At 55.8% G+C, this 24,095-nt stretch overlaps 1 protein-coding gene across 8 annotated transcripts in view; it reads right to left on the bottom strand.

Moving 5' to 3' along the window:
- Positions 1–915: 915 nt before the first annotated feature.
- The window catches only part of MAST3 (microtubule associated serine/threonine kinase 3), a 37,170-nt gene continuing 13,990 nt past the window's right edge, over positions 916–24,095 (bottom strand). For 2 of the 8 annotated variants that reach the window (XM_014465787.2, XM_014465786.2), the window contains 26 exons: positions 23,022–23,110; positions 22,869–22,941; positions 22,681–22,701; positions 21,905–21,983; positions 21,333–21,493; positions 21,087–21,162; positions 20,617–20,826; positions 20,426–20,527; positions 20,069–20,201; positions 18,408–18,469; positions 17,950–18,035; positions 16,953–17,161; positions 16,121–16,259; positions 12,096–12,228; positions 11,713–11,878; positions 11,083–11,184; positions 10,329–10,451; positions 9,523–9,632; positions 8,292–8,425; positions 7,533–7,777; positions 6,914–7,120; positions 6,364–6,590; positions 5,866–5,988; positions 5,212–5,348; positions 4,904–5,085; positions 916–3,161 (listed from right to left, as the gene is read on the bottom strand). In XM_014465787.2, the coding sequence (XP_014321273.1) occupies positions 2,641–3,161; positions 4,904–5,085; positions 5,212–5,348; positions 5,866–5,988; positions 6,364–6,590; positions 6,914–7,120; positions 7,533–7,777; positions 8,292–8,425; positions 9,523–9,632; positions 10,329–10,451; positions 11,083–11,184; positions 11,713–11,878; positions 12,096–12,228; positions 16,121–16,259; positions 16,953–17,161; positions 17,950–18,035; positions 18,408–18,469; positions 20,069–20,201; positions 20,426–20,527; positions 20,617–20,826; positions 21,087–21,162; positions 21,333–21,493; positions 21,905–21,983; positions 22,681–22,701; positions 22,869–22,941; positions 23,022–23,110 (3,850 nt within the window). In that variant the 3' untranslated portion in view covers positions 916–2,640. Of the gene's footprint in view, positions 3,162–4,903; positions 5,086–5,211; positions 5,349–5,865; positions 5,989–6,363; positions 6,591–6,913; positions 7,121–7,532; positions 7,778–8,291; positions 8,426–9,522; positions 9,671–10,328; positions 10,452–11,082; positions 11,185–11,712; positions 11,879–12,095; positions 12,229–16,120; positions 16,260–16,952; positions 17,162–17,949; positions 18,036–18,407; positions 18,470–20,068; positions 20,202–20,425; positions 20,528–20,616; positions 20,827–21,086; positions 21,199–21,332; positions 21,494–21,904; positions 21,984–22,680; positions 22,702–22,868; positions 22,942–23,021; positions 23,111–24,095 lie in introns of those variants that run through there. The other 6 variants (XM_006100352.3, XM_014465788.2, XM_023764007.1 and 3 more) reach the window with 5 other exon arrangements.

Genomic DNA, 24,095 nt, shown 5'->3' with positions numbered 1-24,095 from the left:
GTTCAGAACCAGAGACGGCCAACCAGCTTGCAGAAATTGCGGAAGAATGGACTGCTCCAGAGTGGGTGAGGGGGCCCCGAGTTCAGGAAACAGGAGCCGGCGGAGTCGAGAAGAAGCTACTACAGAGAGCTGCGATCTGAGGAGCCCGGGTTTGAAGGCGTTTCCATGGCAACCCAGGGCGTCTGGAAGCAGCTGAACCTACTCCGGCCCAGCTAGCGCCAGAACACGCCCAACACCAGACCAAACGCAGACAGACAACTGTTTTCTGCAAGTGGCCGAGGACGCTCGGGAACGGGGGCGTGGCCAAAGGTTTCTGACCCCGAGTAGAGCTCGGTAAGTAACCGACGCGTTTGGCAGAGCTGGGTTTGGGTGGAGATGGGGTCATTTCAGGACACAGCCCAAGCAAGCATAAAAAGGACACAGAGCCCTAGCTGCTTTGGCTCAGTGAAGAGAGCGTTGGCCTGCGACTGAAGGGCCCCGGATCTGACTGCAGTCAAGGGCACATGCCCCCGTTGCTGGCTGCATCTCCAGTGTGGCCCGCATGAGGCAGCCAATCAGTGGTTCTCTCTCATCATTGATGTTTCTCTCTCTCCCTTCCTCTCTGAAATCAATAAAAAACATTTTTTTAAAAAGGATGCAGAAATGGCTTATTTATTAACAGAGCTCAGGGCCCCGGACGGGTGTCTGAATGAAACTTTTAAGGGCAGAGCCCAGGATGGATACTCACAGGGAGAGGGCAGCAGGCGGCCAGGACCAGAGGCGCCATCAGAGAGAATCTCAGCGAACTCCTACACAGCATTCAAAACCCACTTTAAATGACTTTGAGCCCAGGGTCTGTTTTCACCCCGCCTCCACACCCCACTCTTCCCTTACTCATTTTTGGCCCCGGGTCACAAATTCAGACATTGGACCTCCTCTTTGTCAGTGTGGGTTTTATTCACTGTCAGCTCCGTGATGGAAGAAAGAAGCAAGTCATGCACAGCCTCGGTCTAGCTCCAACACTTAGGCAGTGCTGGGGAGGGGCGGGAGGATGCAGAGCAGGCTGCAGATGTGGGGAGAATGCCTGAAGCCATGTGGGGCGCAGCGACCTTGCCAGCCACCTCCCAATGGGACACAGGCTCCGAGATGCCCCCATGGGTCACACAGCGACATGGCTGGCTGGAGCCAGCTGTATCTGACATCAGACTGCACTCAGGCTCCCTTGCTGACAAGGCCCACAGCAGGGCCTGGCTGCATGACTCTCATCAAGCAGTTGTGGGACAAGTCTCTGCCCCTCATCAGGCCTCGGTGGTTTGTCTGTAAATGGGGGTGATGACACCAGCTCCAGCCTTCCCAAGGCTGGCTGAGGGACAAGACATGAGTAAAAGACCTTGGCACATAGTAGGTGCTTAATAAAGTTACTGGGATTAGTTTTGTAAACACGAGGAGACTCAGGCACAGAGTGGAGCAATCATTTTCCCAGAGCCAAACAGTGAAGCCAAGGTTCAAACTCAGACTTCACTACCCCCCGTTTGGGTTTTCGACTCAGTTTCATCCCAGGGAGGCTCTGACACATTGAGGGAACCGTCAGAGGGTGTTTCAGACACAGCATGTTCTTGTGCTCACCTTGATCAGCATCGAACATGTGAAATCTCGTCCAGGGTGGACATTCTTCTGCCCTGGCAGTGCCCTTTGAGGCCTCCGCCTCCCGGGGCATTAGTGTCCCCGAGTGGAGTGGATGACCCCTCTGCCTAGATGTGGTGAACTCCTACTCATCCATTAAAGCCCCAGTTCCCACATCCCCTAAGCCCAAAGGACTAGAGGCAGACTCTAGCCAGGCTGGCCTACAGATGGAGGCTGTGATGGTGGGAAGCAGCCTTCAGCATCCAGATCATCATGGGGATGACTCTGTTTCGTGGTGGAGGGGAATCAATTAGACTCTCCAAGTCACATCCAAGTTGGGCCCAAACAAGCATCCCCATCGGTGAGTCTTGGGTCAGGGATAGGATCAAGTAAAACACAAAAAAACTTTAAAAACAAACAAAAAAATGTTAAAAATACAGAAAAACGAGAAAACACACACACGTGTGACTTGTCCAAAGTGCTTCCTTCAGAGCCCCAGAGGCAGGGCCTGCAAATAGGGTCCCAGATGCCAGGGGTGGCAGCCTGGCAGCTCCGTCTGGCTTCCGGTGACAGAAAGCAACACATTAGGTTTGCTCTCCCCCCCAGGAGCACGCCTGCCCCTTTCCCTCCTCTTCTTCCCCCAAACAAGTTACCTTTACCTTTCTCTCCCAAAGGCCCTACTTTTGCCTCTGTAACTTGTTCCCTGAGCCCTTTCTTTCAAGGACCTTTCTTTTGCCTCTAACTTTCTGAACAAACTTTCTCTTATACTTAAAAAAAAAAAAAGTAATAAATTACTCACAGGGATTTGCTGCTATTTACAGTGCCACCCTCGTCTCCCATTCCTGCCCTGCAGCCCCTGACTGATGGCACCGAAACATGCAGGTGCTTGACTCCACCTTCCAGCAAGAAGCATGACGCCTCCTGCCTTCTGGAGTCACAGGCTGGTGGCTTAGTCTCCATCCAGGTGTCACCTGACTGGACAAACCTTGCACAAAAAACGCACAACTTCCAGGCCAGAGTGAGGCCAGGTGGGAGGGATCAGTCCTTCTCAGTGGGCCCCAGGGCTCCGGGAACAGCCTCAGCGCCCTCGACTGCGATCTGAGGCATCACAGCAGGCAGCCTGGCGGCCTCCTCGAGTGGCTCGTCAAAGCTCACCTCCTGCACAGCCTCCTGCTTCTTGAAAGAGTCACGGCGCTCAGACAGGTGCAACCTCCGCATGACTACCAGCTCCGAGTCTGGCCCGCGGCTGCGACGCCCCAGCTCCCCCTCCAGCCGCTCACCCGCACCCAGCTTCTCCGCCGACTGGCCCCGGCGCAACCTTGGGGACCGGGTGGGCGCGGGCAGGGGTGAGGGTGAGCGGGGTGGAGGCGCAGGCACAGGCGGGCAAGCCAGTGGGGAGGGTGGGATGCTGCTGGTAGATTTGCGACGGCCGGACTTGGGACGGGGTGGCCCGAGCTTGGCGGCCAGGCCATGAAGGGAGCTGGGGCGGGTGTGGCCAGCAGTGGCTGGAGAGGCAGGGCTGCTGGAGCTTGGAGATGCATTGGGTGGAGACGCAGTGTCTGTGGATGACAGGTAAAGGTCAGGCCATGGCCCTTAAGTCCCTACCCTGGAGGTGGGGCCCTGGAACTGACTGCACCTGCCAAAGCCCACACTGTTTCATGTGACCATTTATGCCTGCTCTTCCTGCCTCTTGTTGTTTGCACAGGCTGTTCCCTTGGCTTAGATCTGGTGAACAATTCCTACCATGCATCAAAGCCCTAGTTCTTTCTTATTAATTCACTAGAGGCCCGGTGCACGAATTTGTGCACGGGTGGGGTCCCTCTGGGTGGCCTGCAGGGATCGGGCTGGAACCCGCAGTCCAACACCGCCTGCAGCTCCTACCTGCTGCTCCCGCTCATCCAGGCCCCACTGTGCCTGCTGCGGGTTCGTGCCCAATCAGTCAGATCGATCGGGAGAGGCTCGCGCTGCTGCAGCAGCACTCGCCAGCCCTGCATCTGGCGCCCTTCTGAGGGGAGTGGCCTATGGGATCGGCTGAAACCAGCTCTCGGACATCCCCCGAGGGGTCCCAGATTGTGAGAGGGTGCAGACCAGGCTGAGGGACCCCATCGGTGCATGATCGGGCCCGGGAGGGACCACGGGAGGACTCCAGGGCATGTCCGGCCCATCTCACTCAGTCCCTGATTGGCCAGACCCCAGCAGCAAGCTAACCTACTGGTCAAAGCATCTGCCCCCTGGTGGCCAGTGCAACTGGTTGACCGGTTGACTGTCTGCCCTGTGGTGGTCAGTGCATGTCATAGCGAGCGGTTGAGCAGCCTTAGAATATCATTAGCATATTACGCTTTGATTGGTTGCTGTTGCTCTGCCGTTCAGTCTATTTGCATATTACCCTTTTATTATATAGGATTTTTTTTTTTTGAGAGAGAGAGAGAAACATTGATGTGAGAGTAAAACATCAATTAGCTCCCTCCTGCATGCTCCCTACCGGGGATTGAGCCTGCAACCCAGGCATGTGCCCTGACTGGGAATTGAACTGGGAATCTTTCAGTGCACCAAACAACATCCAACCAACTGAGCCACACCAGCCAGGGCCAAAGCCCTAGCTCTTATTCGCCCACTTCTCATCTGATGACTCATTACTCACTGGGCTAAAGATACCCATTCACAGTCCATCTGTCCACTGGTCCCCAGAGTTATTCAACAAGGGCCCTCCTCCTAGCAGGTGCTCACCTCTCCACTCCCAGGCCTCAGCCCCAGGGGATGCTTGGTCTTAGGAAGGCAGAGATGACACAGATAACCCCTGCCCTACGAGGTCAGGGGGGGCCAGAGGGAGAGAAGTAGTAGGGGCTCCCAGGGGGCAAGGAGGGCTTCCTGGAGGAGTAGATCTGTGGTCTTCCAGGAGGCCTTCCCGGCCTCTCCTCAGCCTCTCTCAGAGCTGGGGGCCCTCACCATCCTTTCCCACATGAAAACGAGCTTTCCATGCCCTTTCGGGCTCACATACCCTCTGTGTTTCCCTGCTGCCACCAATTTAGCCCAGCTCTTAGGCCTGATCCATCCTCCAATGTCCTCTCTTCAGCCTCCCCCAGCTTTCACATCCCTCCAGTCTAGTCCCTTTTACTCATGACGTTCCCTCTGCTGAGCACACAGTTCCCTGTCCCTGCACCTGTCTCTGCCCACCTCCAGGTTGCCTCTTGGACTCCAGGCAATTGGAAAGGCTCTTCTGATCATGTTTCCTACATCATGTCATTCCGTCTTCCCATCTCTGCCCGCTCCCTCCTCCCCAGGTGGTCCTGGGTGCACCCACCTGCCAGGGCATCAGAAGCGGGGCTACGGGAGGGCATAGTGGGGCTGGGGGAAAGGCTGTGGGTGGGTGAGCCTGGGAGGCTCTCGCTGGACGACAAGGAGTGGTGGAGGCCGGACGAGAAGCTGCGGCTTGTGTGCAGCACCGACGACTGTTTCGAGATCTTCTTGAAGAGCGACTTCCGCCTGTGGGTGAAAACCCCAGGTGCTCAGGTACCCCTGCCCTCAGCGGGCGCTTCCTGACTGCTACCCCAGTGCCCCCGCCCCCGCCCCAGCTGACGCAGGCTCCCCTGCACGCTCCCTGGCTCTCACCGGTCCTGCGTCTCACGCCGGCGGCTCCGCTTGCTCCTGCGTGCCATGCGGCCCTTGGCCACGTTCTTCCGGGCCGGGCCCACCTTGATGGACGTGTTCTCCAGGGCTGTGGTCCGAAGGGTGATCTTGTTGCTGCTCTGCAGGAACGATGGCAAGAGGTCTTCTGTGTACCTCCATCCCATGAGCACCCCCACCCACTCATCTCCTATTCATCCTTCAAAGTCCCAGATCCTATCCAGCCCCGTCTCGCCTAACGACCTACCATTCACTGGGCCAAAAATACATGCCCACTATCTGTGCCCATCCAACGAGCTGTCCATCCATATGCTGGTTCCAGGAGCTCCTCAACCTGGGGCCTACCTCCTCCCATGTCCCCACCCCCAGGCCTGAGCCCCTGGGACCTCTGTCTGGTGGAGGCAGAGATGGCATAGACCCCACGGGATCGGGAAGGGCTTCCGGGGGGAGGGGCTCTGGGGGTGATGTTAGGAGCCCAAGAAGGAAGCACATTCTAGTCCGAGGGGAGGGCGAGTGCAAGGCCTGGACTTGGGAAGAGCAGTGTGGGTAGAGGGGAGACCCAGGGAGAATCAGTAGCAGAGGCCAAGGGGTGGTGGGGATACTGGGAGCCCTGAGGGAGGACAGCGGTGGGGGTGGCACCTTCAGCAGCAGCTCCACGACGTCCATGTGTACCAGCCCCAGGACCGACTCCCCATTGACGTGGGTGATGAGGTCTCCAGCTCGCAGGCCCGCCTGGTGGGCAGGACTGCCCTCCTCCACGCTCTGGGGGGGACGACAGGTCAGCAGTCCCACAGCCGGAGACACCAGCAAGCTGCTGCCTCTCACCTGCCTCAGTTTCCCTGACCTTGTGGAGAAGGGAAGTGCCAAGCCCTGGACTGGGGGGAGGGAGGACAACCCGCCCACTGTGCACTTGCTAGCAGGAGCCATCAGCTTCATGCTCATGAGGGTCTCTGTCTCCCTGTCCAACCCTGTCCTTCTTGCCCAACCCTCTCCCTATAACTGACAGGGACGGCCAAGGCCCAGGAGGCACCAGCTCTCCGTCCTGGGCCCCCATCCGCACAGACTAGAGAGCGCACCATGCCAGGGCACAGCCAGCCCCAAACAGAGTCAAGCTGTCCGCCCCCCAAGACAACTCACCCAGACAACATGGTGCACAGTGTAGACATCACTGTCGCCCATGTAGACACGGATGGCCCGCAGGCTGAAGCCGTACTTCTTGCCAGAGCAGTGGATGACAATGGGGGGCCGCAGGCTGCCACACACAGGGGACGGGTCCCGGCTGGGAGAGGAGTCACGAGATGACGGGTTCGAGGACAGTGAGCGTGGGGATAGGGGGCTCATAAGGGGGCCGCCGCTGCCATCATCTGCAGGGACGAGGGTTAGGGTGTGGGTCACTCCCTCCTGGCACCCCCTAAGGGAGCCTTCCCCTCCCACCACGCTGACCACGCCGGCTGCTTCACTGCTGCTCCAATGTCCCAATGCCAGGCCTTGGCACATGCAGTGCCCTCTGGCAGGAAGGCCAGTCTCTCGGGTCTCCCTGGTTCTAACCCCCTCTCCTGGGGCGCAGGCCAAACATCACCCTGAAGGACCCTCCAGCTCCCGACACCCCAGCCAGAGAAGACCCCACCCCATGATTAAAATGGATATAGACAGACAAGTAAAGACAAGGCAGGGCCATGGACATTACCGGCCGTGATGATCAGCGACAGGGCGGACACTGAGGCTGACTTGGGCATGCAGCCCCCGCTGGAGGCGGCCCTGGACTTCTCAGGGGCCAGGTCTTTAGGGCCCCTGAGGCGGTGGCCCCGGCTGGCATCCAGGGCCCGTGGCGTGGAGTGTCGGGCACCAGTGCTGTTGCTCCGTAGGCGCGTCTGACCGAGGGCAGTGGGGTCGGCTGGGAGGTTAGCAGGGTGAGAGGGTCAAGGCCGACGGACGTGGACACGGTGCAGCCTCCTGGCTTTTGCTCAGGCAGTTCCCTCTCCCTGTGCACCTTCCTGCATTCCTCTCCCTAGATCGCTCCACTCTTCAAGTTCCCCCTTCCCGGAAGCCTCTCCCCCACTCTTCTGACCCCAGCTCCCTCTCTTGGAGCTCCCTAGCCCCGTCCCTCTCTCCAGTCCCGTCCTGACCCAGGGAAGCTAGAGGCTCCTTGGGGGCCAAGCTGAGGCCCAAGGCTTCTCCAGAACCTTGGCCTCTCCTATCTTAAATGTTCTCTGAAGAACATCTCACCCTTCGAAACCCATCTCAAATAGTCCTTCCTCTGGGAAACATTCCATGATACCTCTCCTTCCACCCTGGGCCCCACCTACCAGAGAGGCTTGAGGGCTTGGGCGCCCCTGGGGTGGCTGCTAGGGGCAGATCCGGCTCCCCCAGGATGAAGACAGGCCTCTTGGGGCCCACAGGGCCTGGGCCAGCTCCCTCGTCCTCCGACGAGAAGGCGAACTTGGGCATCGTATCGAGGCTGATGGTGCTCATGAGAGACGGGCTGGGTCCCCGCTCAGGCTGGGAAGAGGATGAGTAGCAGGAAGAACCCGAGGATGTCCAGGACCTCAGCCTGAGCAGGAAAGAGTCCAAGTCACACCTGTCAGATGCCCTCGCCCCAGGACACCCGGGCACCCCCAGCCGTCACATCTTACTAGTAACTCTTAGCCCAGAGCCAGGGGCAGTTGTAAATACAGGGTGAGTTCCCTTTGCCTGCTCCATTCTCTGGGTCGACCTAGAGAACTCCTATTCGTCTTCTAAAACCCAGTTTCCAATGCCCATCCTCTAGCAGACATTGGTTATTTCTGCTGAGTCTGGACTTTGAAGAATGAAAGGTGTTCTGGGCCGAGGGAACGGTGCAAGCAAAGCCTAGCAGCGGACGGTGCTGCATGTTCAGTGTGGTTAGGAATGCAGAGCCAAGGGCAGTGACGACAGGAGCCAGGTCGGCAGAAGTCTGACAGGTTGGCCAATACGTTTGACCCTTTTCAACGGGGCCACTAGGAAGCTCTTTCCAATGTTAGATTTTGTGGCTCCGCCTCCCATAAGGCTTGGAGGCTGGATGTGCTTATATGGCCCAGCCCACCTACCGGACCTCAGTGCTCAGCTGGCGGCCACACTCCCCTTCGCCGCGTTCCCACCCTTCCTCCCGGTCCTCACTGAAACTCCGCTCAGTGAAGGGGAGGGTGGGCTGCACGGCCAGGAACTCCGAGCTGCTGTAGACCTGGGAAGTAATAAATAGCAGCAATGGAAACGGAGGCAGGAGCCGCATCCGCTTTCTACACGCCCAGTGCTTCCCTGTGGTTCACTTTATTAGATCCTTACTCAGCATGTCCCTAAAGATAGCAGAATCTGGAGCCCCCTGTACCGGTGAGAAACTAAGCTCAGAAGGACCAGACACCAAGGGGGCCACAGCTGGGGCTTCTGCTGATGATCAGGACAACCTGGCCGGGGCCCAGGCCCACAAGAAGTACAGAGGAGTTTTTGAGCAAATTATAAACAAAGGAAGGAACTTAAGTTAAGCTTGTGACATTGTAAAATGACACGCAGCCCGGCCAGCGTGGCTCAGTGGTAGAGCGCTGACCTACGAACCAGGAGGTCATGGTTCGATTCCCAGTCAGGGCCCATGCCCGGGTTGTGGGCTCGATTCCCAGTGCGGGGTGTGCAGGAGGCAGCTGATCAATGATTCTCTCTCATCATTGATGTTTCTCTCTCTTTCTCCCTCTCCCTTCCTCTCTGAAACCAATATATATATGCATACATATTTTTAAATGAATAAATAAAATGATACCCAGCACAGGAGCCCTAGTTACAATATCCAAAAAGTAGAAACAACCCAAATGTCCATCGGCTGATGAAGTAAAAGTACCTTGTGGTCCATCTACATGATGGAATGTTACTCAGCCACGGAAGGACTGAAGCACTGACACGTGCTACCACGTGGGTAAGCCTTGGACACATCATGCTGAGTGTGAGAGAAGCCAGACACAGAAGCCCATATGTGAGTCCATCTATATGGATTGTCCAGAAGAGGCAAATCCATAGGCAGGAAGCAGACTGGTGGTTGTGAGGGGCTGGAAGGGTGGGCATAGGGAGTGACTGTCAGTGGGGATGGGGCTTCCTTTGGGGTAATGGAAATGTTCTGGAACTAGATTGAGTTGATGATTGCACAGTATTGTACAGGTGCTAAATGTCAGTGAATTGCACACTCTAAAACGGATAAAATGGCACATTTTGTCATAATAAAAAATATGCAAACAAACAAGCAAACATCTTGCAATGTTCCCTGAGCACTAGCCGTGCCCGGGGCCCGGGCCTCACCTTGCTGAACCGGTGAGAGCAGGACGAGAACTGGGGGATCTCCGTGGACGACTCCTCATCGTTGGTTTCATCGTCCTCAGAGCCCAGGTGCCGGTACCGTTCTGAGCGCGCTGCGGAGGGAGGGGCACACACAGCCCACGTGAAGGGGCTGTGAGGGTCGTGGGGCGTGTGGAGAGGGTGCGGCAGGGGCGCCACTACGGCAAAGGCTTCCAAGTGGGGCTACGCCCTGTGTGTTTAGGGACAAGTGGCTGGGCAGCAGAGTGCATATCGGGGAGTCCCTCCGAGCTGTGTCCATGAAAGCGGTGGGACCGCTGGTGGGAACTCTTGTGTCCATGTGTTAGTGTCTTCCCCCTTGAGATAGGTCACCCAGAATTAGGAAAATGGTGCACCGCCACTGTAAAGTATGTTCCTTGTCTTACAGAGGAAGAGACAGACACTCAGAGAGGACCTCTGACATGCCCGAGATCACACCGCACGTTCTGAAGAGGCGCTGGAAACCAAGGGCATTGGCTGTGTTTGGCCGAAGCCCTGAGTGGCCAAGCCCTCTACAGCAGCTGGGCAAGGTGCCCCGCCCTGTGCGACAGACTGGGTTCCGTGCCGGAAGGCCGAACCTGCTGCAAGACCCCCGGCAAGGATCTTACTGTCCTCTCCACAACGTGAGGGGGTGCAGCACCTCCTGAACCCAGAACAGGAACCAGCTGGCAGACCTGCCTCAGCTTCTCGGGAAGTTCAGGAAGTTGGAAGCTCTAGGCCCAGGGTGAGGGGGCAAGCACACACCCCTCTCCGCTCCTGGGACTTGTACTCACTGTCGAAGTAGCTGGTGTCGTCCTCGGCTTCCAGCTGTGGCACGAACTCGGCCTTGTGGCGCAGAAGCCCTGCCCAGTCCAATGTCCAGAAGAAGGGGTGCTGCTTGACCTCATGGGTGCCACCTGCAGACATGCCAGCTGAGCACTGTGGGCCCTACCCCAGACTTCCCAACACAGAACCAGAAAGATGGGGGCGGGGCGGCCACCGTTTAAGAGCCCGGAGCGGAAGAGCTGGGGCTTGAACCCAGGCCCGGCTCTTCCTTCTGGTGGATTCTGGGATTCCACCACCCGTAGAAACCCCAGGGCCTTAGAAGGGCTTCCTTCCTGGGCCGTTCCCACGTTGCTACTCCCTGGAGTAGAGCGGACTGCGTGAAGGCGTCCTGTTCCCCAGCCTCAGCCCCACTGTCCTCTCCCATGGCCAAGCTTCATTATGAACATGACCCCCATGGCCATGTTAATGGGTGGCTGCATACGTCTCAAATGGTTCCTTAACCATCCACTAGGTGACTGTGGGAGCCACTGGGCTGGGCCACTGAGGACCTTAGGGCACGGCCCCTGGTGATCTTGCAGGCTCACACACTCACTCAGCCTCAGAGTTCTCCCCCTGCACCGGAACCAGCCACCTGCTATTCCTTCAAGGTCTTGTGCTAATTCTTGGCAAACGCCTATGCATCCTTCAAAACCCCAGCTCCCAGCCCCTCTCCTCCATGCAGCCCGTCAAGTATTTCTTATTGACCCCAGCCTCCACACATACCAGTGCCAAGACGGTCCAGGGGGCTCTGCCGAAGGAGCCTGGTGATGAGGTCCTGGGCGTCAGCTGGAAGGGCCTCCTCCCCCTCTGGCCACATGATCTCATCTAAAATAGGGGGAGGGAGGGAGGGAGGGGTCTGGGATGGTCCTGCCTCCAGGCCATGAGCCTTCTCTGCTCCTTCAACACAGCAGGCTTGGTCCCGCCGCCAGCCTTGGCTCCGCTGTGCTGTCCGTCCAGAGCACCTTCCCATCTTCTACGTGCGTAGCTCCCTCACCTTCAGGTGTTTGCTCACAGGTCATCTCTGAGGCCCCCACAGCTCTCTACTCAATGCAGCGCCCCCAGCACCCTGCCCCCTCTCCTTTCTGCGCCTTCTCCTTCTTGGCATTTTTGGCATCTAATTGCTCCATAATTTGCTTATTTATCTTGCTAACTGTCCATCTTGCCTACCAGACAGTAAGTGCCAAAGGGCTGTCCATAGTGTCCTCAGCTGTGTCCCCAGTGCCCAGCTGCGGCCAGGCATACCACAGGTGCATGGCCCACACCTGGGGCGGCCCCCTCTCACACACAGGTGGGCAAACTGCTGCCCTGAGCCCCAGAGACTCAAACCCGTGGCTCCCCGGGGGGAGAACGTACCACTGACCACCTGGCCAAAGAGTTCCTCCGGGGTATCTCCAAAGAAAGGCACACAGCCCACCAGGAACTCATAGAGGACGACGCCCATGGCCCACCAGTCCACCGGCTTGCCGTAGCCCTGGCGGAAGATCACTTCAGGTGCGATGTACTCGGGCGTCCCGCACACCTGGGATAGGACAGGCAGAACGGGGAAACTGAGGACGGCCCCCAGCCCGAGAGAAAACCCGGAAGAGACAGGGAGGTGGGGCCAGGCTGGGAGTAAGGGGTGGGTAGAAGTACAGGGGGCAGTTCATTTTCTCCTTTTTTATAGCCAAGTCTCGCCATGTCCTGGGGTCAGGCTCCAGACGGAGGGGCCCAGCACACAGGGGCGCCCGCCCACCCACCTGCTTGTCCATGAACTCCCTGGTGTCCTTCTCAATGTGGCCCTCGTAGAGGTTGGTGGCCATGCTCATGAGCCCGATCTTGGACAGGCCGAAGTCGGTCAGCTTGATGTGGCCCAGCGAGGTGATCAGCAGGCTGCAGGTGGGGAGGTGGAAGGCTCAGGGCTAGGGGCCCAGCGGCCCTTGAACTTGGCTCCACCCAGGATGGGCCACAGCCCCCCAGGGGATTAAGAAATCCTTCCAGTGCACAGCCACATCATCACAAGAACCAACGGGTCTCAGGCAGTATTACAAATCTGGCCAACGTCTCTGTGCACCTATTGGGTACCTTTGGTGATGCTATTGAGCACCTACTGTATACTTTGCTGTGCAAAACTAAATTTCCTGGGAATCACAGCATCTTCCAACTGTGTGTTACACCATCTCCTGAACACCTGCTTGGGCGGGGGGTGGTGGTGGTATCTAGTGTATTTTTGTACACACATCCATTACTGTAACAAATTAAACACTTTGTAAGCACCTATTTTTTACATTCCATGTTGAAAATTGAGCCCGGCCAGTGCAGCTTAGTGGTTGAGCATCAACCTATGAACTAGGAGGTCACAGTTAATTCCCAGTCAGGGCACATGCCTGGGTTTCTGGCTTGATCCCCTGGGTGGGGGGTGGGGGGAGCAGGAGGGGAGGTGTATGTATGCAGGAGGCAGCCAATCCATGATTCTCTCTCATTATAGATGTTTTCTATTTCTCCCTCTCCCTTTCTCTCTAAAATCAATAAAAATGTATTTAAAAAAAAAAGAAAAGAAAATATCTCAAGCACCTGATGTACACAGAAATATATCTGTGCACCTCATGAGTGGAACTATTTTTTTAAAAACTTGCACATCTAGCCCTGGCCGGGTGGCTCAGTTGGTTCAAGTGATCCTGTACACCAAGCATGTCAAACTCGCTGCCCACAATGGATATTTTTGCGGCCCAGACAATATAATGAATGGTATATAAGAAACGTTTTAATAAACATTTCGTAACTTAATTTTTACAATATTGTCATACATAATTATTAATAACGAACTACAATGTTCACTAATGACTGACTACTATAATCGTGTTGCATTCATTTCCCTTACGCGCCTTACATGCAGGCACACCATTTCTTTCCACTAACACTAGCAGCGAATATTTTAGCAGCCGATTGCCACGTCATTAGTCTTGTACTGACTTGTTTGGTGTGCGCAACAGGAAATATTTCGCTTTTGGAGAACAAGAAAAATAGGTTTATTTGCATTACACTTATTAATTTGTGCAGTTATTCAGTGTCTGGTAAGTTAATGTTCAAAAAAAATACTAATTTTTATTAAAACGTTCTATTATTTTGTATAACGATGACTCATTTATTTCAACCCTTTGTATTCAGCATGTCTATCGAAATAAATCTATATTTCTATGAAAATTGAAGCTTTTGTTTTTTTGCGGCCCACATAAACTTAAACCTTGTTTATTTGGCCCGTGTCAGCCTTTGAGTTTGACATGCTTGCTGTACACCATGCTTGCTGTACACCATGCTTGCTGTGGTTTCGATCCCCAGTCAGGGCACATACAGGAGGCAACCGATCTATGTTTCTCTCTTACCGCAATCTTTCTCTCTCTCTCCCTCTTGCTCTCTCTCCTTTCCTCTCTAAAAAAAAAAAAAATTCAATAAAACATATCCTTGGGTAAGGATGAAAAAAAACCCAAAAAACTTGTACACCTACCATGTATACTGCTGTATTTGCTAAATGATCAAATCACATGCTCCATCTTTATAGTCACATTTTCGCGTACCTCCTAGAAACCTCTGCTGCTCAAAAATAAATTCCAGTAGAACTTACTGTATATAGCCAAGTTGTTGGATGAGCCATCTATTTGGCACCACTTGTGTACCTCAACTCTGTAAAAAAAAATTCTGTGCACTTATATGTATTCACTGTTTTTTAAAAATAAGGTTGAGCAACCACTGTGTGCAACAGCTGCGTAAAAAGCACTTTGGTGTAGCTGTCAGGTACAGCCACATGCTCCAACACCTAGGCCGTGCTAAGACGACCACCAAAATTTCCTGAGCTCCTACGGCACACTGTCTAAAATACGTTCATTTTGTAACTATATATACATATATATATATATAATTGATTTCAGAGAGGAACATCAATGATAAGAGAGAATTCCTGATCGGCTGCCTCCTACATGCCCCCCACTGGGGATTGAGCCTGCAACCCAGGTATGTGTCCTGACCGGGTATCGAACCATGATCTCCTGGTTCATAGGTTAACACTCAACCGCTGAGCCACACCGGCCGGGCAAAATGCTGACTGTATCTGCTATTTAAAATTTTTTTCTTCTTATAAATGAAATGATACGATGCCTGGGATTGCCTTCAAATCCTCCAGCAGGGAGGGAGGAAAGGACTGGCCAAGTGTTGGCGGCTGTGGAACCTGAGTTTGGGGGTGGGCACCTCTGTTATGGGCTGAAGTGTGTCCCCCCAAAATACACACGCTGAAGTCCTAACCCCCAGTAACCATGGACGTGACCTCACTTGGAGAGCGTTGTTGGACATGTGATTACTTAAAATAAGGGCAAATTGGAGCAGGGCAGCCTCTAATCCAGTATGACTGGTGTCCTTGTAAACAGGGAAAATTTGGACACAGACATGCACAGAGGGAGATGTCATGTGAACACTGAAGTGACACTGCCACAAACCAAGGAACTACCAGAAGCTGGGAGAGAGCCTGGAACAGGTCCCTCCCTGGTGCCTTCAGAGAGGGTGCGGCCTGCTGACACCCTGATCTTGGACTTCCGGCCTTCAGACTGTGAGAATAAACTTCTGTTGGTTAAACTGCCCAGTCTATGGTATTTTGTTATGGCAGCTCTAGAGAACTAATGTACCTTCTCTTGACTTTGGGGTGCATTTGAAATTTTCCAAATATTTATCTCACGCACCTACTGTGTGCACCTATCCCTCCCTCAACCCTGCAAAGTTGGGCACCTTCTAACTCCGTCTTGCAGGTGAGGATGCTGAAAGGGGCAGGCCCTTCGTTGGGGTCTGACCTGAGACACTCGGAAGACCCCATCCCACCCCACCCCAGGATGATCTCAAAGAGGCCTGTTGGGCACACAGCTTCCTTAGAGCATTGAACACAGGCCAGGTATACAGCAGGTGCCAAATACACATTGGTTTTGTTTTCTAAGCCACTTGCAAATTACAAGGTGCTCTGAAAACACACAGGGCTCTTACTACTTACGTCCACACCTCCACATAGCAAGTACCTAAGAAACATGTGGTTCTTGCCTCATATCCAGAGGGCACTCAATATATGGGTGGCCTTTTCCTTTGTACACAGAAGGTGCTCAATTAGTGCAGGGGAGAGTGCTTGGAAAATTATGTAGGGACTACAAAGCATGAAGGATTATTCACATTCACGCTCATGTCTCCCAGCCACCCATAGAGAACCTGGCACACAGTAGGTGCTTACTAAATGCTAGAATAAAACAAATATCCCAAGACTCAATAAACATGGTCTCTTCCTTTCTTTCCTGAACTAAAACACAACACGTGCTCATGACATGCACAGTCCCTTTCTTCACATATAAGGTCTTGAAACATGCATGTTCCTTTTCCCTGTATATAGCTGGCGCCTCATAAGTGCATGTTCTTTCCCTTTGTGCAGTAGCAGCTCCGAGTGTATGCTCCCATCCCATGTGCAGTTCTGCATCCTAAGTGCACATTCCCTCCCCTTTCCTGGCACCGCCTCCTAAGTGCAGTCCTTTCCCTGTATACAACAAGTGCCTATTAAGTAACTGCTCTCCTCTGTACACACCAGATGCTCAAGATGTGCAAGTTCCCTGCCTTCCTGACGGTAGGGGCCCCATGTTGCCAACAGATCCAGATAGGTGGGGCTCCTGAGCAGCCCCAGAGGCCGCCGATGCCCCGCCCCTCTGCGTGGCTCCAAACCCCACCCCCAACCTCCGGGACCCGCCCTGCGGCCTCAGCTGCTTACTTGTCAGGCTTGAGGTCTCTGTGCACAATGCCGTAGTTGTGCAGGTATTCTAGCGCCAGGACCGTCTCTGCGAAGTACATGCGGGCCATGTCCACGGGCAGCGGGCCCATGTTCTTCAAAAGCGTGGCACAGTCACCGCCTGCAGGGGGCAGACGTGCTCACAGGCGTAGTCTTACAGCCCTGCCCCCTGGTTCTAACTCCCCGCCTGGTGCATAAGGTCCCCAGGGGTCCTGAATCCGGGTGGGGAACCGGGCAGGGGTTTGGGGAGGACAGACCCTGCCTCCTGATTTTCCCCGGATAGAGGAGCAGTGCACAGTGGTTTCCCTGTACACAGCTGGTGCCCCCAAAGTGCATGCTCCCTCCTTGCCTGGTAGCGCCTTGGTGCCCGTTCATGCACTTTCCTGAAGGTACTGCTCTATCCTGAACTGCAAACCTGAAGCCGAATCTCCCCCCCACCCCACCCCCTCCCGTTCTTCCGCCTCCAGGCCTCTGTCCACCAGTCTCCCCTGCAAGGATGGACATCTTTCCCCTTCCCTCCAGGGGTCGCACCCTAACAACGCCTCCCAGACACAGATAAACCCTGGGGTTATAAGGAACCTACACATGCTGTTGCTGCCCTTCGGGGCTCTCTGACCCAAAGACTCCCCACCTAACACTCTTCTTTGGGCTCCCCCAGCCCTGATCCCCCATCTTAGGCTGAGGGCTCCCGAGGCAGGCTGGGACCCCCTGGAGGACAGAGCAGATCCCAGCCTGGCCCACGGCAGGGCTCTCCCCCAGGTAGCGAGAGGGTGAGCTCCCCGCTGCTGGAGGCATGCCGCCCCCGGGACCGCACCTTCCACGTACTCCATGACCATGCAGAGGTGGCGCCGGGTCTCAAAGGAGCAGAACATGCTGACCACAAAGGGGTTCTCCGCAAAGGTGAGGATGTCGCGCTCCACGAAGACCTGCTGGATCTGGTTACGGAGGATCAGGTTCTGCTTGTTGATCTTCTTGATGGCGAAGCGCTGGCGAGTGTCCCGGTGCCGCACCAGGTAGACGGCCCTGGGAGAAAGGCCGGGCTGGTGAGGCCTGCGCTCGAGGCCCTGGCAGGCACGGGAACCAACCTGGGCCCAGGACCCAGCCTGCTGGGCGTTGGCCTGTGCTGTGCTCTCCATCTGGGACACCTTTCCCCATACCTGGCCCCTCTCCCAAAGCAGCCACCACAGGCTTAAGCTGCCCGCCCTGGTGTCCTACAAATGAACCAGATATGGCCCTGGTGTGCCGGCCCTGAGAGTATTTATTCATTCACAGCAGGCGGAGACCCATTAACTCAAACGCCTGCACCCAACTCAGGGGTTTAAATATAATCCAAATGAGCAGATTTTTAGCCATTTCGTGCCTGCTGGCTTTATAGACTTGATGAAACTGTACCCAACGGCTCCCAGACACAGATAAACCCTGGGGTTATAAGGAACCTACACATGCTGCTGCTGTCCTCTGGGGCTCTCGGACCCAAAGACACCCCACCTGGCCACTGGCCCCCTCTCCCATCTTGCTCTGATGGTCTCATGCTGTCAGGGACTCCCCACGCCCACCCCTCTGCAAATCCGTTGAAGTGGCCAATAATGCTCACTGCATGCTACTGCCACCATGTGGTCATCTTTTTTCCTGGCCAGAACCCCCTATACCTGGATCAAGGATGAGTACATTCAAGGTCGTGCCAGCTGTGTTGCATCTCCATATCCCTCTGTAGGCCTCAGTTTCCCTGCCTGTGCACTCAGGGGCTGCTGGGCCTTAGCCATCTCTGTGGGCATCTGAGAAATGGGTTTGTGGGGGACCTGAGGACTCACCCATAGGCCCCATTGCTAATGAGCTTGATGGTCTCGAAGTCACTCTCACATGGCTTCCTCCGTGACGGACCAACCAGGGCACGGCTCTGTGGGACAAGAAGGGCTCCGGGTCCTGACTCCCTGAGGAGTGGATTGGGCTCCTCCGGCCCCCAAATCTTGGTGCCTGATGCTACTTTCTCTCCCATCTAAACCCCAACTCAGTGTCCAAGTTTCTGAGCTTTTGCTCAAGATGTGCCCTTTACCCAGAAAACTCCTACACATCCTTCAAAACCTTTCCAGTGCCCCCTCCAGCCCTGCCCAACCTACACAGCACGGCAATCTAACTTCCCCCACCTTCCCCTCATAGTCACAGGCATTTATTAGGCACCAGTCATGCAAAACTTCTGCAAACCCAGCCCCTCCCACAGATGCCTGGAAAGAACAAGACAGGTGTAGGGACCCAAAACTTTGTGCCTCACCTCCAGGGACTCAGGTGCTGGGGGCTGTCCTTTGTCATCAAGGTGACTCAGAGGCACCATCTCTGCAAGACAAGGGAAGAAAGAGCCTTGAATGGGGCCTCTCCACCGTGCCTATCACCCAGATTTCCTGAGGCCTCCAAGGCTCACCTGGGACTAGGGCTGTGGCGCCTCCCCTGCCCAGCTCCCATGTACTGCCAATGGGCCCTGACCGTGTCCAAGTCTGAGCGGAACTCAGGAGGCCGGAGTAAACAACTGAGGAGCTGTCTAGAAGGACGAGCAGGCAGCCCAAGCTCCAGCTACTCAGCTTTCATCAAACCCTGGCTCCTAAAAACCTCCTAACTCAGGGTGTGGCCAACGGGGAGGAGCCCCCTTACGGTCCCGCCCCAGGTCTTGGCAAAAGGTTGGACGCGGTGAGTGGTCCGTGAATTGTGAGCTGTGACAGTGGCAATGAAGTCTCATGGTCCCAGAGTTATTCTGGAATGGGGGGGGGGGGGGGGGTGGAGCCTCAGGGGTGAGAGACCTGGTTCAAATGCAGCCCCTTCCACTCTCAGTGGCCCCCCCAAGGTATTGGGTAGGTGTTCTGCCCCCACAGCCTCAGCCGCCATCTGCCTCACCACTTCCTACATCCTCTGACAGCAGGCCCACCCCCAGCGCTACCTGAGTTATTTCCACTGGACAGACAGGAAGCCAGCTTCAGCCACAAGGCCAGTCCACCAGTGGTCTGGCTTCAGGCATACCTGTGTCTGATCCCCTGCTCTAGCTCATCTGCCTAGAGCAGTGATGGCGAACCTATGACACGCGTGTCAGAGGTGACACGCGAACTCATTCTTTTGGTTGATTTTTCTTTGTTAAATGGCATTTAAATATATAAAATAAATACCAAAAATATAAATCTTTGTTTTACTATGGTTGCAAATATCAAAAAATGTCTATATGTGACACGGCACCAGAGTTAAGTTAGGGTTTTTCAAAATGCTGACACGCCGAGCTCAAAAGGTTCGCCATCACTGGGCTAGAGCCTCAGTCTTTCCAGCTTTGAATGGGGACAATGGGAGCCCAGTCCCATGTTAGCACAGCAATAACGCTAGGTGAACACTGGCCACTGAAACCAGGCCCTACCAACCCCCTTGCCTCCAGCCAGCTCCCCTTTCCTGAGCTATACCCCTCTCCACTGCTCTTCCGACATGCCAGGCGCAGTCCCACCTCCGGGCCTCTGTAGTTCCCCTGCCTAGCTCCCCCTTTTTCTCTCCCAGACCTGCATCTGGTCACCTCTCCATCCTCAGCCTGAACATCACCTCTTCCCAGAGCCTGCCCTACCACCCCAGGACAGGCCATTCCCAGTTCCATCCTGGCTGTTTGGGGGAGTTCTTGTCTGCAGGTGGCCTGAATTAGCTCCGAGTCCACCCCTGGGGCCACTGTCAGATGAGACTGGAAACAGGCTTTGTGAATTTGCAGGACGATGTGAAAGTCAATGCCAGTGGTGGTCCCCTGGTGCCCTGGCCCATTCCACTTGGAGTTTGAGAACACAGAGGTTCCAAGGCCCTTTCCCCATAGTGGGTCCCACAGGTGACCAAAGGCAGAAAACAGAGAGACAAAGATAATATGACCATACCCCAGCCTCCCCTCAGTCTCCTTTACCTCCCTGCCCTGCGTCAGCTCACCCTCAAGAGGGTCCTTCGTCAGGCCCAGCTGCCCAATGATGTACTGCGGCAGGTCCGTCTTGATGCCCTGGCCCTCTCGAGCCTGGCCCTCGGCAGCCTCCAGCAGGTGGTAGAATTCTTCAGGGTCAAACTCCTGGGGGTGCAGAGCTCTGGTCAGCCAGGGCTTGGTCTCTCCTCCAGGCCCTTGCAAATGCTGTTTCCTCTGACCTGTGGGTCCAACTTGTCCCCGGGGCCCCCTCCTACAGGAAGCCCACCCCAGGCTGGCAGCCTCTCCGGGTCCTACACAGTGAGAACTGTGTCTCGTCTCCCAGGGACCTGGTCTGAGCTCTGCTCGACCTCTGCGCTGAGGAGACTCACGAGGCACTCGAGGAGCCTTGCTGGCCGTGAGATGATGATCAGCAGCTTCCGGACCAGCTGGACAACGAAGCCGACCTCCTCACTGTCCGAGCGCTCGTGGGCCTGGAGGCGGGTGGGCGGGACATCACTCACAGGCCCCGGTCCCTGTCCTGCCCCACCCGGGGCCCCCCAGCCCCCAGCCCCCCACACACATCCTGCAGCAGCCTCTCCAGCTTGTCTTGCATCTCCAGGAAGTAGCGGGAGGTGACCAGGGCCTCTCCAGACTTGGCCAGGCAGTCGCGGGCCAGCTCCACAATCTGGTGGTGGATGAAGCCCAGGACGCCATCGGCCAGTGCCAGCTGGGCACCGGGCGAGTAGGCCGTGAGGAACTCCTGCAGACGGCCCTCCATCTGGGCCGTGGCCTGGCGGGGGGAGATGGGAGACCTGGTCATCGGACGGGACTGGGGAACAGCACATGCAGATGGAGGGCAGGAGCGACAGCGGGGAGAGGTGACCATGAAGCTGATGGGGTCGGAGGACTGGGGGAACCTTTGAGACCCGGAGGGACAAATAGAAATGGACAGATGCGGGGACACAGCCAGGACAGAGACTGCCTGTCTGTCACAGAGGGGCAGCAACGTGGAGGGGTGTTGGGGCCCATCCAGCCACAGGCACTGCCCACCTTTGGGAACCTCTCCCGGTACACATGGTTCATCATGACGATCTCATTGTCGAAGGTTCCTGTTGTGCGTCCGGGGCTGAAGGGGGGTGATGATCAGCTTGTGACATAGGACCTGAGACCCAGCCCAGGGGAAGGGGGCTGAGCCAGGCTAGGACAGGGTCAAGGCCAGCAGGGAGGAGGAGCCAGGTTTTCATCCAAAGCCAGCCCAGGGAGGTGCCAGGGCACGGGCTAGAGGTCAAAGCCCACCTGAGGCTACGGGAGCGGGGTCGAAGGCGGGGCGAGCGGTGGCCACCCTCCTCATCAGCCACACTCTCCGAGCTGCGGAAATGCTTGGACAGGAAACGCAGTTCGTCTGGCGTCGGTTGGAAAGGAAGCTGGTGGAGATGCTCCCGGGAGGAAGAGCTCGACTGGCAGGAGGGGGTCAGAGTCATGGGTTGATGGTCAGCCCACAGCCAGGACCCCAGCACTATTCCTACGCCCCCCCCCACCCCGCCCCCGCAAGGCCCAGAATGCCTGGCTCCTATCCCTTAATACCCCAGCCTTCACGCCCCCTCCTCCAAGAAGTCCTCTCTGCCTGTTCCCCATGGCAGCGCCAAGATCCCCTCTGGCCAGGCCCTGTGATAATCTGTGTACCCTAGGGGAGCTCCTGGGCTAAGTCTGAGTTCTCTAGGGTCCCCCACATGGCCTAGAACACAGCACAGAGGCAGCGGCCAGGAATCTGCTGACTGCACAGCTATCTGACCCCTTGAAAAACACAAAGACATGTCCCCCCAACCCTGCACCCGCCTGTCTGCCCGCCCAGGTGGGACTGTAGGTACCGAGACGGTGGAGCTGGGCGTGTTGGTTCCATAGCCAGAAGACGGGAGGGATGCGAGGGACCATCTTCTGCCATCAGCCCTGGAAAGGAGAACCAGAATTGGAAGGAAGACAGGGCCCCTGTGGTTTGTGGCTGCCAGATTCTGGCCCCACTGGAGGAAGGACTCTATAAGGCCGAGAACAGCACGTCAGGGTGGGCAAGTCCACTATGCTTCTTCCTCGTCCTTTAGACCCCTCCTCTCCTCCAGAAGTCCTCCCTGACTCCAGCAGCCAGTGCCCACCCCCTCCCCCCGCAAAGCTGCCACCCCTCAGAGTTGCACCTGCTGTGGTACATGCTGGCTGCCTCCACCAGACTGAGGACTCCCCAAAGGCCAGCCCCCCATTCCTCAGCCTCCCAGCGGGCACTCAATAAACGTTGACCGAATAAGTGACAGGTAAAAGCCTGGCACACATGCCCTGGCTGGGGCAGCTCGGTTTGTTAGAGCGTCGTACCCATCGCCAAGATCGCGGGTTCAATCCCTAATCAGGGCGCACATACAAGAAGCAACCAATGAATGCATAAATAAGTGGAGCAACAAGTTGATGTTTCTCTCCCCCACCCCCCCCCTGAAATCAATCAGTAAATTAAAAAAATAAAATAAATGCCTGGCACATAACAGATCCTCCATGAACTCTTGTTAAACTCCTATTACATGAGTAAATTGCTTTCAGTGAATTAATATTTCTTAGACCCGGTGGAGGCCCCTCTCACCCCCACCCTAGAGCTTGTTGCCATTACCTGTCCGTTCGAGAGATGTGGCTGCAGAAGACCGAGGCAGGGGCAGAAACCAGAGGGAGGGACCAACACAGGGCAGGGCCGGGGAGGGGAAAAGGCCAGTGAGGAGGCAGGTCCATCAAGCGAACACACCCTGCCTGTCCCCTCAGCAGTCACGAGGACACCATCCCCCAAAGCCAGGGACCACTCACCTCCGGGCGAAGGGGAAGTTGACGGCTGACACAGCTGAGAAGTTCCGGGGACTGTCCAGGGGGCTGTTGCCTGCTGATCAGGAGGCCAGGGGAAACTGAGTCATCAGGGGTGGAGAGAGGACACAGCACCCACCCGCTTGCTCCCATGCTCACCGGTTGGGACTGACAATGGTGACAGGGGCCTGGAAAGGGTTGGTGAGGGTGTTCCTACCACGAGGCTCTTACGGTTCCCGCTGCGGCAGCTGTAGGGGCAGGTGGGGATAGGGTTAGGCGTTGGCCCAGGATGGAGCACACATGCAGCTGGCTTTGGGGCAGGACAGGAAACTGGGCACGACCACTCCCGCTCCGCCCTTAACTGGACTCCCCCATGGCCCTTACTTGGAGGCCCAGTGGGAGTCCTATTTTCCAAATATTATTTTTATTAAGTCTGCTATTACTGTTATTATCAGTGGTGGCACGAAGCACTACCGGCCTCCTGGTGGTCACTGCACACAGCCAGGAGCTCCTGGCCTGACTTTGCAGGCTTTGGTGTTCACACTCCCACCCCCACACCTTTCCCATGCTGTGGCCACTGCCAGGAGCTCTGGGAAGTAAGGCAGAGGGTGGAGAGGACCCTGGAGCCCACAGGTCGGTTAAGGCAGGCCCCCACCCCACTCCATGCACTTTTCCCCAGGGCCACTGCCCCATCTCTTGGCAACACTCCTCCCCCATCACCCCCCCCACACACACAAAAAAATGCCAGCCTGACCCTTAAAAACCCTAAAGTCCCTGGGCCGCCATGGCTCAGTGGTTGGGTTATGGTTTGATTCCCGGTCCGCGCACATGCCAGTGTGGGGTGTGCAGGAGGCAGCCGATCAATGATTCTCTCTCATCATTGATGTTTCTATCTATCTCTCCCTCTCTCTTCCTCTCTGAAATCAATAAATAATATTTTAAAACAAAAGAAAACAAACACCTAGAGTCAGGAATCTCGTGCCGTTGTGCCCGTCTTCAAATCCTGCCAAAAACATTTCCATCCTTCCGTCCTTCGTTCATTACATCGGTAAGTCGAACTGGAGTTCAAGAGGGCTTCTCAATCAAGACAAAGCCCTGAGGTTATTTTTTCTCGGATAGTAGGAAACTAACGGGAGTGAGCTTTAGGTACACTAGACACAATGGAAAGATTGCGCATTTTATCCTTTAAAGCTGTATGTGATTCTAATGAGGAGGGAATAAAGCCAATGGGTT

This window comes from Myotis lucifugus, unplaced genomic scaffold (genome assembly GCF_000147115.1).
Source record: "Myotis lucifugus unplaced genomic scaffold, Myoluc2.0 scaffold_311, whole genome shotgun sequence".
NCBI lineage: Eukaryota > Metazoa > Chordata > Mammalia > Chiroptera > Vespertilionidae > Myotis > Myotis lucifugus.
This window is presented reverse-complemented; position numbering and strand designations above follow the sequence as displayed.